This window comes from Protopterus annectens, chromosome 8.part0, assembly GCF_019279795.1.
Source record: "Protopterus annectens isolate FY-2018-M chromosome 8.part0, PAN1.0, whole genome shotgun sequence".
NCBI lineage: Eukaryota > Metazoa > Chordata > Ceratodontiformes > Protopteridae > Protopterus > Protopterus annectens.
This window is the reverse complement of record NC_056741.1, coordinates 1,932,445,215-1,932,458,826: the sequence shown is the minus strand read 5'-3', so window position 1 is coordinate 1,932,458,826 and position 13,612 is coordinate 1,932,445,215. Positions and strand designations below refer to the sequence as shown.

Sequence of the window (13,612 nt, the reverse complement as noted above, 5' to 3'; positions counted from 1 at the left end):
TTTGTTTATGGTCAGATCTCACCAGCGAGGGGTTGACCTCCAGTGTGGAACACCGGTCGCCCATGTTGGTGATGACCAGGTCCAATATGTTGTCACTTCTGGTGGGAGTGTTGACCAGTTGATTCAGGGTGTTTGAGTTTATAAATTCTAGGAAATGTTGGGTAAGGGAGTTAGTACTTGAGTAGTTCTCCCAGATAATGTTTGGGTAATTGAAATCACACAATATTAGGGTGTTTGGTAAGACCTTTATGTTTCCCAGTGTTTCCAGAAATGCGGAATGGGGGTCCTGGGACATGGTGGGTGATCTGTAACAAGCTACAATTTGAATTGCAGTTTTGCCTATTGTTAGTTGCACGTGGATGATCTTTGAAGCATCATGCTGTGCCACTAACCTGGAGGTGTGGGTATCCTTGATGAATATGGATACGCCCCTACCTTTTGTATTTCGGTCCGGGTTCTGTGGCCGGAATGTACGGTATGAGTTGTAGCCTGGTAGTGCTTGGGTGCTCTCTGGAGTCTTAAACCAGGTTTCTGTTACTGCACATATATCGATTTTCTCCATACTGAGGAGTGCCTCGAGTGCTTGCATTTTGAGGTTCAGACTTCTGGCATTGAGTAGCATTACCCTCAGATTTTTGTTACTTGTGCTATTTACGACGGTGGGTTTGTCTTTTGAGCCTTGCCTAAAAAATGAATTCTAAGGTTGCAAACATAATTGAAGATTGCAAAGCCTGGCTCGAAAGTATTAAAAAGCTTAAAAACTATCAAGTTAAATCATAGATAAATGCAAATGTACCACTTGTAGCTGGCCACAAAAGACAATACCCTTCCACGAAAGGTGGGAATGCTAGGCATCTGTGGAAAGATGCCACAGTCTACATCATGGGCCTTGCCTATAGTTATAACCAGAAAGCCAAAAAAAGATACGAAAAATAAGAATAATTACTGACTTGAGGATAGGAGACATAGGACTGGCAAGACCAGACAGGAGGAGAAGGTTACCACACACACTATAGACCCAGTCTCACATAGTACCATCACAACCTCGAATCATACACATAAACACACAAAGACATACTCGGAGGCTCTGATCAAAAATCTACCAAAACAGCAGAGGCCACCAAAGCAGACACCCAAACAACCACCACCTCAGAACACAACACCTGCAACACATAGACCTCACAGTCAGAGTGTCAAACAGTCACAGCCCTTAAGGCCAAACACAATGCCAGACACACTAGTCATTGGTGACTCCATAGTCAGACACACTGACATCCCGATCACCAGACTGAGTAAGGAGAGAGTTACAGTAAGCTGCCTGTCGGGCGCTAGAATCCGCCACATAACGCAAGCACTCAGGTCTCTCAACAGCAGGTACAAATACGACTCAGTCATTGTCCACGCTGGTGTAAACGACCTGAGACGTACCTCCTTGGACTACATGAAAAGAGACATTGAGGAGCTCTCTGATTATGTTGCCCAGGTAGGTATGACCCTGACCTTGAGCAGTATCCTACCTTCACCAAGAATGATGCCACAATACAGAGATAAGATGATCTGCTTTAACAATTGGCTTAAACTCTGGTGTCATTCAAAGGGGATCCAATGTCTGTCTGCCTGGGATGACATGCTGGACAAGCCACGCTGCTTCGCAAAGGACGGCTTGCACCTGTCACCCCTGGGATTCCGGATATTGGCAAAGGCTCTTGCCACCCCCATAGTGCCTTTTTTTAGGCAAGGCTCAAATTCTAAACCTACCACCCTAGAACACAAAAATGGAAAAACTAAGGGTATTGCTGCTCAATGCCAGAAGTCTAAATCTCAAAATGCACGCACTCGAGGCCCTTCTCAGTATGGAGAACATCGATGTCTGTGCTGTGACAGAAACCTGGTTCAAGGCTCCTGAGAGCACCCCAGCACTATCAGGTTTTACCTCATATCATGCGTTCCGGCCCCAAAATCCGGACAATACCAAGAAAGGAGGGGGGGTATCCATATTCATCAAGGACACCCACACCTCAAGACTGGTGGCAACGCATGATGCATCGGAGACCATCCGGGTGCAATTAACCATAGGCAAGACTGCTCTGCAAATTGTAGCATGTTACAGGCCACCCTCACAAACTCAGGAACCTCACATGGCTTTCCTGAAAACACTGGAGGGGTTAAATGTATCTCCAAACACCATCATACTAGGTGACTTCAATTACCCTAATATAGACTGGGAACACTACTCAAGCCCAAACACTCTAGCCCAAAAGTTCCTGGAATTCATAAACTCAAATGCCATGGAACAACTAGTCACCATCCCCACAAGAGGAGAAAACATACTTGATCTCATCATCACGAACATGGGAGCACAATGTTCAACACCGGAAGTATACCCCTCACTGGTGAGATCAGATCACAAACTAATCTCGCTGGAGGTCCTCATCCCACCCCCACCTGAAATAAAAAAGACCACAGTAAAGAACTTCTCGAAAGCCAACTTCACACTTCTAAAGACTAGTGTGGTCTCCTTTAAGGCCCCCGAGCTGGCGGAGAACAGTACTCAAGCCGCTGAATCACTTACGAATGCCTTCTACCAGCACCTGCAGGACTGCATGGATAAGGCAATCCCAAGCAAAACAAAGACTCTTTGTACCAAAGGCAAGCGTCCAGTCTGGTGGACCCCAGCCATAAACAAACTCTACAACAAAAGGAGGAAGCTACTACAAGATAGAGCAAAATCCTTAAAAGGTAAGACATCTTTGATCACTATAAGTAAAAACTAAGAGCTCTCATAAAATCATCCAAATCAAATTTTGAGAGAAAAATAGCTAAAGACTCAAAAGACAATCATAAGGCCTTCTTTAGCTATGTTAGAAACTTGGGAGGAAACTCCCAGATATGCTCAGAACTAGTTCAAAATGATGTGAAGATTACTGATCCTACAGACATTGCCAACATACTGGCTGACAGGTTCAGTGCAAACTCCCCCCCCTCCCCCCCAAAAGGAGAGATATCTATACCAAATGATTGCAGCCCCCCAAACATCTCTAACGCCCAAGTGAGAACTGCTCTCTCCAAAGCAAAAAACACAGCATCCATGGGACCTGATGGTGTCCCTGGCTGTGTGCTCCACGAACTCAACGAGGAATTAAACCCACAGCTAGGACAGCTGTTTAATCATAGTCTCATCTCTGGATACGTACCCAGGGAGTGGCGCACTGCGACTGTGGTCCCACTTCACAAAGGCGGTGCCTCCACCGACCCTGGAAATTACCGGCCCATAAGCTTGACAGGCCTTATCTGCAAAGCCATGGAGAGGATCATAATGGACCTCATAAATAAAGACACAGGGAATTTGCAGACTTTGGATCCAACCCAGTTTGGCTTTGTCAAAGGCAGATCATGCCTTTTAAACTTGGTTGACTTTTTCGAAACAGTCACCAAAGTCATTGATGAGGGAAAGGCAGTCCATACAGCCTACCTCGATCTGGCGAAGGCCTTCGATACAATACCCCACTCGGGTATCATTGAAAAACTCATCAGCTTAAATGTTAACCCATACATCACAAGATGGGTTGCAAACTGGCTGAGTGACAGAACCCACAGGGTCAGAGTTGCTGGCGCCATGTCAGACTCAAAGCCTGTCACAAGTGGTGTCCCACAGGGCTCAGTCCTGGGCCCACTCTTGTTTGGCATCTACTTTTCCGAAGTACAAGCAAACACAGGAGGGTTATGGCTGACAAAGTTTGCAGATGACTGCAAACTGGGCGCCGTAGTCGAAAACACATCTGACACAGATATCCTTCAGAAGGGTCTCACAGAAACGGATAACTGGTGCCAGAGCCATGGCCTAAAGTTAAATGCCAAAAAATGCATAGTCATACCCTTCGGGAAAAACAAGGTTACCCCTAGCTACCATATAGGTAACAATCCACTGAGCACAGAAGAAGTTATCAGGGACCTGGGGACCCAGGTTGACAGTAGCCTGTCATTCGACACCCATGTAGCTAAAGTAGTTAGGAAAACCTTCTACATTGCCCACCTTATCATGAAGGGATTCACATCTAGATCAAGGGAGGTCATAGTCTCCCTATACTCATCACTCATCAGACCAATGATTGAGTACAATGCCCCATTTGGAATGTATCTGACCCGACACTTGCAGCAGCTGGAGAAGCCACAAAAGTTCCTCACCAAAAGGATAAAGGGTCTCAAAAATCTGTCCTATGCTGCCCGACTGAAAGAACTCCAGCTCTATTCAGTCGCCACGCTTGCTCAGAGGTGACTTTTGCCTGACATACAAGGCCATGTCAAACCCAGATTTGATGAATATGCTTCACCTCAAAAAATCTAGATCCGTCAGAGCCACAAGGGCGGGAGACTTAAACCTCGATACGGCTATTAATAGGACGTGCTGGAGGGATAGATTCATCACCCAAAGACTCCCTATGCTGTGGAACAAAATCCCGGTATATGTGAGGCAGAGCACCTCGCTGGCCTTGTTCAAGAGAAATCTTGACCAATGGATGGGAGATCACAGATATACCCCAGGGATTACGTCAGTGTCACTGCTCAACAGAGGCACAGCAAAATAATGGGTATAGTTCCCCATACTAAAGGGGTGGCGTAAGCCACAAAACTATGGGCTAGGCTTGTAAATGCCCTCGGGCAGATAGCCTAGTGTGAACCTATGAACTTATGAACCTATGAGACACCTGACAGTGGGTTATCTGACTACATCAACACAGGATATTATCAATAAACATAGTGGATTAAAGTTTCTTGTTAAGACAGATTTGAAATCAGGCAACAATCAATGTGAATTATACCCAGACAGCAGGAATTGATAAACATTACCATATATATATATATATATATATATATATATATATATATATATATATATATGTATGATATGTATAGGATATATATTTTATATATGTATCTATCTATGTATATATATATATATATATATATATATATATATAGGATATGTATAGGATATATATATATATATATATATATATATATATATATATATATATATATATATATATATATAAATGGTTTGTAAAGATAAAAGCTGGATCTTTAGCATGAGCTCTGCATCAGACACATTTCTAAATCTAACAGTGCAGATCATATGAGGAACTAGGAATGTCAAAAAAATGCAGATTTGATTACTTTTAGCTGAACACAGAAAGAACAAGAGTCTACAAGCAAACATATTTAATAAACAGAAATGTAATGAACCGACCTTAAATATGGAGAATTTGAAAAGACTACTATAGTGCTACAGTTCCTGTAGTTTCATATTTTTCAGAGAAAGACCCAACTAAAAGCAAATATATCTTCACAAACAATTTTTTGTTGTGTCTTTCGGCTTTTCCTGGTTAGGGGTCACCGCAGCGGAACTCCGGTCCGCTAATGATTGGTAGTTGATTTTTACATGCCGAGTTACCAGCCCTGACGCACAACCTTCAACAAACGTATGCCCATTCATGCATGTCTCCACGCAGAAGACGCTCTAGCTGAGAATCAAACCGGACAGCGTCTTACTGTGAGGCGACAATGCTACCGCAGCACCACCACCGCGGACATATCTTCACAAACAATTAAAAACAAAAATAAAAATCAAGAAAAATAAGAAGTCTGATAGGTATGGTAAATGAAAGTTAACAGCTTACTTATAACTTTATCACCCATGTAACCATAATGGTAGAACGAATGAAAAGGAACACATACTATGAATGGTGTAATGTATAACTGAAGGCAAAAAGCATAAAGTACTTGAACTGCTGCAAAAATTATATACTCAAGGAGACTGATGTCATACTTTTACCCACCATTTGAGAAAGTGCTAGAAGCAGAGATGAAGTTATTAGTCCTAGGGGCTATACTGAGTACGGTGCAGTTTGACAAACAGAAGGCAATAACCTACACAGATGCACAGAAACAGTATACACAAAAAAGAAAATGAAACACTGGCTATATCGTCAGCCATTAAATGTTTCCAAGTAGACTTGCGTGCTTGTAAAGGAATTTACATGGATAAATGACTGTACATCACTGGAGGCAATTTTTAATAAGCTTAGCTCAATAACTCTACTTAGAATAGGAAGACAGACACTGATTACAGCTCCATCAGTTTTATTTTATCTGTCAGTTCTCCACCTACAAACCTTCCTAGCTATATGACTCCTTTCCTCACATTTAAAGCAGAGCATGTCTACAGATGATAATTTCAGTTAGTTACTACAGTTTGACACATGCTTTGCGTTAGGTCCACACTGTTCAGATTTAAACATAGTTTCATTGCCTAGCAATCTCTATACTAAACCTTAGGGTCACTTTGACACACTCACATTATTAAAGTATGTCAACTGTCTAGCAGTGTACAGGATTAAGACTCTAGGCTGTTGAGGAGGTGTTTCCTGTAGTCAGTGATGCAGGGTTTGATTCCTTCTACCTCCATTTCTCAACTGTAAGACTGAGCAAGTCAGTTAAACAGAATGTGATCCTGGGCTGCCCCTTAAAAAAGTACACTTGTGTAAGGCTGGCTTATTCAGTCAATAAATGAATAAAATAAAATTAATTAAGTAAATAAATATCAGGCAAAACCCTTTTAAACTTCCCATGTCATTTTACTTTTAGTATGTTGTCCCCTAGGATCTGTAATTTAAGAACATAATGGGGATCTTAACTATTTTGTTAAGAGAAAAGTCCCAACTATGAAACTTTTAACCTTGTGGCACTGAAGTGGAAATAGTGCCTAGTTTAATTTTTAATAGTCCAGCTAGTCAGTTCCTTACATGTCTGTGAAGGATTTCAAAGACTCCCTTATCAACTGAACTGAGAGGATTCCAGCCCAGTCACTCCAGACCCTTTCTTCCTGCTGTGCATACCAGTCAAAGGCTACTAGGTATACTACAAGGTCTTCTTTTCTGGTCAGCTGTTTCACTACAAGTAATAAAAAAAAGTACAGTTCACACTCAGTAAATGCTTTGTTAAGTCACACAAAAGAGAATGTTTTGAACTACAAGTGGGCTTTTTCTTTTCAAAAATTGGTCCGTACCTTCTGAAAATAGCCAACATGCAGGCATGAAAGTGGTATGAAGTAATATTACATTAAAACAGCTATCACTAAAGAAAAATCCATGGAAAACATGTATCTGCCAATGATTAAGGACAATAAAGGACAATACAGTGTACCCCTAAGAGTTGAAGCAGTTGTTTGAGATTCAGAAAATAATGTGGACTGTGGCCTAACTTTTGATTTGCATGTGCCTGTTGTAAGAAAGCCCTTCTATATTGCATAACTTGTAAACAAAGGAATTGTGTCTAGATCTAGGGATGTCATTGTTTACTCAGCCCTCATTAGGCCAGTCATTAAATATAATGCCCCCTTTGGCATGATTCTGTCCATACACATGCAACAATGGGAATGCCCACAGAAACACCTTACTAAAAGGATACAAGACCTAACCAACAAGTCCTACATGGACTGACTGAAAGCCCTATCATGATTCTCGGTATCCTACAGACTGCTAAGAGATGACATGTATCTGGTATACAAAAAATCCTCCGACCAATTACTGATGGATTTACTGCATAAGAACAAGTCAAGTGACCTCAGGAATACTCAGTCTAGAAATCTAAACCTCTTCAGAAACATCAACAGAACAGTTTGTAGTGGCAGTTATATCTTGCAAAGGATACTGCTGCTGTGGAACAGACTCCCCTGTCATATAAAACAAAGTTCATCCCTGTCCATATTCAAGTGCAACTTAAATCTATGGATGGGAGAAGGAAAATATACCCCAGGACCGCACCCTGTACTACCAATGGAGAGAGGTAGCTCCTAAATGCTTTATCCAGCTCACAGGTCCCTTCAAATTATTAATGATATGATCCCAGTTATTCTCTTTAGAGGTAATATATATAATTATTGACCACAGGATGGGTAAGAGCAGTATATAACTAAAAGGAATTGGTTATTAAGAGCACAAACAAGGAAACTGGCTAGGCTTAATATGGTCCCAAGAGCAGTAAGCGTTGTACTTACCTATGAACCTATAAGGAGAGTCATATAGCATTTAGGAACTAAGGGAGCCACTGAATAGATTAAGACAGAGACCCTTACCAGTTAAAACAGATTGTACTAGGAATGGAAGTCATAGAATGAAGTTACAGACTAGTGTCAAGTGTGGAAAAGAAAATGTTTCAGAAAATGGAGAAAAGAAATGCAAAGAGAAGGAAGGTGTGACTACTTAAAATGGATGGTGTAACAATGAAAACTAATGTTAATTATTTAATATTTGCAAAGAAGTAGAATGGATGCTTATCAAAATCATTTATTGAAAGAGATAATTGGTCTCATTCTTGCACAAAAAGAGCTTTTGGGGAAACTTAGAACTAGGGGTAAATAAAAAATGAGGCCTGATGGGATTCACACCTTAATTTTAGAAGACTTAGTAGAGAAATAATGCTACTAAATAAATAAAGATTTTCACAAGTCATAGAAGGACAGTGTGGTTCTTGAACACCAAACGAGGGCAGATATGATTATACAGTCTGTTATTTTCCTGAGGGGTGTGAATTTGATACTGAGAGTGGTGCTGACATCCACTGTAGGGCTAGCTTGGCCATAGCCATTTTTCTGCCGTATCCAGTGATGCCTCTGGGATTCAGACTGTAATGGGGATTGAGTAGGACCATCACTCACCTTTCTGAGTAATGTAAACCAGAAGATGCCCCCCCCCCCCAGTGCTTCCTCTGGCACTGTAGTCTCTACTGAAGAGTACAAAATGGATTATGTATTCCCAGCCACCTTCCACTCCTCACCCACCCAAAGAGAAGTGAGTAGATTCAGCATCTTCCTCCTCCTCATCCCTCTCTCAGCTAATCCAGTGTCAGGATGGCCACTCAATCTCAGGTCACTTGGATTGTAGTCAGGGCTCTATCTCTGTGTGGCACGTTTCAATGCTATGCTTGTACCATTATGGTATAATTGTGTAATGCTTTCTTCTTAAAGCACTCTGCTTTGTTGTGATATTTCAGTTAATATAGATTACAGCTGTTAAATAATAACAGTTACTGAGTATTCTTTGTCTTTTATTTTCTTTTTCGTTTATAGTCAGATTCATTCAGGGAGAGATGAAGAATCTGTGACTTCAGTGTCTTCTGGTTCTAAGAACATCAAAAAGAAATTTGGGGATTACTTCCTTTTTAAGAAAACCAAGTATAGCAAAACCCAGAAGCCAGAGAAAGAATTAGAAGGCAACACAGCACCAAACAAAAGACTGAAGCAATCTTTTGCAGAGTTATTACGAGCTCCAAGCAGGTCAGGGGACAGCAGTAAGTTAAAGCCTGAAGAAAAAGATACCTTGGAGATAGAATCCAGCCAAGAAGAAAGCAAAACGCCTGATTCTGAGAAAAGAAATGTGTCAAAACGCGCTCTGAGGGAAGGGAAGACTCAGTCTTTAATCCTTATGTCTGGTGGAAGCCAAGATGACTTGTCTACTCATGATAAGGTACAGTGAGTTATAGCAGGGTGTTCATATTGTCGTAAAGTAACTAAAATGTGACATTATTTCAGCAGCAGTCCATCTTGAAGGCTAATGCTTATGTACATGAACTTAATGATTTAAATATGTTGTTTTATTTATTTATTTATTTATTTGCTTGCTTGCTTGCTTGCTTTCATTTTATTGAATGTGTGCATCCCAAAAGACTTGTGGTCTACTTTTAGGAGAGCCTCAAGATGATATTTTTTGTCAAAGGTTCCCGTAATCCATATAAATCAGGCAGTTCTCCTGTTCTTCAACTAGATAGCGCTAGGGACCTCCTGAGCTAGATTGAATTCTTCCGATTTTTCTCCTTTCCTTTGACTTCAGTATGGTGGACATTGAGGCATTAAGTGTTGCTCATATGCTTGAAAAAGTTTGTGATAAGATGGAGAAGCTGAAGACTTAGCAAGTGCGAGGTGTAGTAAGGTCGCAGACTGCTGTGCTGAGGGATGTGGAGAAAGTAGATGGATAAGTTGCACTGAGTCACTGCAGTCAGCAGCCTGAGGCTCTATAACTTTGGTGCAGTAGTGCCAAACAACCCAAGAAGGAGGAGCCTGTATAAGGAAAGGAGGAGCCTGTATAAGGAGAGGAGGAGCCTGTATAAGGATGGCCATTGTGTGTGCCTGTCAGTAATGAGGATACATGGTCAGTGAGAATGTGGTCAACTACACATGCTGGGTATATGACACTGCATCTGAATGGAATACAAGACAATGAATGAGATCTCCTTTTAAAGCAGAAAGAAGGTCCTGATTCTCAGCTGACAGAGTGGAGCAGCACATGTTGATCCTGCTAGCAATATGCACATTTCTACAGTTGGAGAGTTGCTGCAGATTATTTTATAGATGTACTTAAGTTTATTTATTTTTGAGTGTGTTAAACAGGATAGAACACTGATCCACATGAACCATTTTCAACCCGGGTGTAAATACAGTATTTACCCACAAAAACAAGTATGCATAATTTATACAAAACGAATAAGTATACACATAAATTGAGGAACAAATTTCTCACAGAATGGGATAAAGTGAGCAAAATTGCATTGTTGAAAATTTCAAAGCTAGTCAGTTTGCTTCTCTAAAATTGCCCACTTATACTATACTTACCTGTTGTGTGTTGGTCATGGCTAGAAAAGGTCCAGTCACTTATTCTAGTAATGAATAAAGTAAGACAATTAAAAATAAATATAGCAATAATGCAGTACAAGGGTTGGCTAACTGATATGCCTTTCAAAACATTCACTACAAAGGGAAATGTTTTCAGCTTATTGAAATTTAAATTAGGCAGTCTTTGTGAAATGATTGATTCATTTAGGGATTGATGCTTTCCTGATGTGAGGTTTAAAATAGTATGATTACTACACTATTTCTGCTTACATTTAATACTTAGAGAGAATGAATTACATAGATTGTTTTGGGATCTACTAACTGAATTCAGAAAAAGTGAGTGCTTATTTATTTGTTTTGGGATCTACTAACTGAATTCAGAAAAAGTGAGTGCTTATTTATTTATTTGTTTACACTTTGTTGAACGGGTTAGTCCCACTAGGATTAAGAAAGAAAGAGCGAGTCATGTTTAAAGCAGAAATGTTGGAAGTGGGCTGGAAGACATTGATGAAACTGTGTATGTGATTGGACTACGTAGTTCAGCATTTTCTGGAGAAAGATGGTGTGTAACTGAAGTGAACTGGGTAATTTAGATTGTGAGATGGGAAGCAGTGATTGTGTACACATTGTGGAGAGCTTGAACATATGGGAAGTTCGCATAGGCGTAAGGTGACATATAATTTATTCATGAAGGAAAGCCATATCAGCATAAATTATCCACTTACGTTAGGGAAATACAGAAAATAGAGATACTACAGGCAAGTGCTGCTGGAAAAGATGGGAGAGGTAAGTTGGCAGTTAATAACACAAAAATGGAAGATGACAGAGCCAGATGGGTGGGAATGGAGTTTGAAAAAAAAAAGAGGTAGACATTCTTATTATCCAAGTATGGGAGAATTTTGTTAACCTCACTAGAGTTTTGTGGTCTAGGGAACAGAAAAATGAATTGCAGGGAGTTATATTTGCATAGTAACATACAAGGTTGAGATATAACATACAATGTTATAATGCAATGAGCAGTGATAGAGTGTTTGGTATGAAACACATGGAAAGAAGCAGCTGTTTAGAGTATGAGGAGGAAAAAATAGATGTATGGCTTAAGTAGGATCTTTGCATACTTATAGTTTGAAAACTGGTTTACACACGAGAAATACAGTAATCTTTTTATGCACTCTTTACACAAAAGGAAGACCCTACACTTTTTATGCTCAGTAGAACTGCATATTTTTATTATAAAAAGCTAGGCATGCCCAGCTGTGTAGTACAGAGGGAAATGTACTGAATATATTCTAGACAGTCTGAATTCAAGTAGGGAGTTTGTGGGAGTAAGGGGCTAGTGCCAGTTCATCCATCCTAGGGGAACGGAATGGTGGCTTCCTGGCATGGCAGGAAGCTTGCAAGGTCACAAATGTCATTGATGTTGATGATATGGGTTTGGCTGACCCTAGCTGGTGAAGGTAGCCTTCATAGACACGTCTAGGAGGATACAGTCATCATTGGGGGGAGGGCATAAGAGGCCCATTTTAGAGATGTGAGTGCCCATGGCAGACACCAGGGTCAGGGTTAGGTACTAAATCCAGAAATTCCACATGGCTCACAGTATGTGTCATCCTTGTGATCGGCTGTCACCTCACAGGTAATGAAAATATAAATGTGCCCTTACCTTTGAAGATCGAATGGGCTAGTGGATTGGGTGGTGATTGTCAGCAAGCAGAAGGCCTAGCTGCTTTCTAGCATTAGCAGGGCAAAAAACAAATGGTAGAAAGGTCATTAATTAAAATTTGGCTAAGGGTATAACATGTTATCTTATGCTGTGGAAATTTTAAGAGCTAGATCTTCAGAATTTGGGAAATTTAAGAGATGTGAGTAGTATTACTAATTTTCTTATGTAGTCAACTGAGCTGCGATTGCTTTACACACACACACACACACACACATATATATATATATATGTGTGTACATATATAATATATATATATATATATATATATATATATATATATATATATATATATATATATATATGGGTCTATGACACTTTGCCGAAAATTCCTGACATAGGGTCCAAATCACTGAAAATACTACTGACAGTGTATATGCCCCTTTCCCCCAACTGTAGTGCGATCTCAGGGTGAGAATATTAAAGAAGGGGAGGTATGGGGGGGCATAGCCCCCCACAATGGGGTGTGTGGGGAGCGTAGCCCCTCACCCAGTACAGTTTAATATTGTTTAGTAATGTTTTGTTACATACTTCATACATTTTAAACCCTACACATGGATACTTATAACTACAATGAATAACTGTCTGGAGAAAACAATATTTACATAAACAATAGCCCCCCACACCCCCCTAACTATATATACTAACTCCAGGATCGCACTACTGTGGGGAAAAGGGCATATAGCATTTTCAGTGTTTTGAGTTTCAGTCAAATGAGTTTTCAGTGTTTTGAGCTTTCTGTCTTATGGTGTCAGTGAAATGAGTTTCTATCATGAGCTTTCTATCATTTGATAGGGATCCATATTATGTGTATCTGAATGCGTATATGCATATATACAGGTGCGTGTGTGTGTGTGTGTGTGTGTGTGTATATATATATATATATATACACACACACACATGTAGGTAAATCCTGTGCTAGAGAAGGTACAACAACTAATAAGCATTGAATGATTTTTAAATAGCAACAGAGTGACCGTTCAGCGGGGTGACCAGTATTGCACTGGAGGAAACAGGATGGAAGGAGTTAAAAGAGGTATACAAATGCACAGTATTTGTAAAACAAATGAAACTTATTTGTATAAAAGACATGTTTGAAACAAACTTAAGACAGTTTGTAGCTGGTGGATACTTTAAAGAAATAGTTATTAATGGCAACATAGTTTGCATAATTATCCTGCAGTTAGTATGATATTATTTACAGCAGTAGCATAAGTTTCTGAGGT

General features: G+C 40.2%; 1 protein-coding gene across 3 annotated transcripts in view; it reads left to right on the top strand.

Moving 5' to 3' along the window:
- LOC122809736 (capping protein, Arp2/3 and myosin-I linker protein 2-like) overlaps nt 1–13,612 on the top strand; it is a 1,549,910-nt gene that overhangs the window by 1,313,079 nt on the left and 223,219 nt on the right. For all 3 annotated transcript variants that reach the window (XM_044081444.1, XM_044081445.1, XM_044081446.1), the window contains exon 30: nt 9,128–9,524. In XM_044081444.1, coding sequence (XP_043937379.1) covers nt 9,128–9,524 — 397 coding nt within the window. The remainder of the gene's footprint in view (nt 1–9,127; nt 9,525–13,612) is intronic.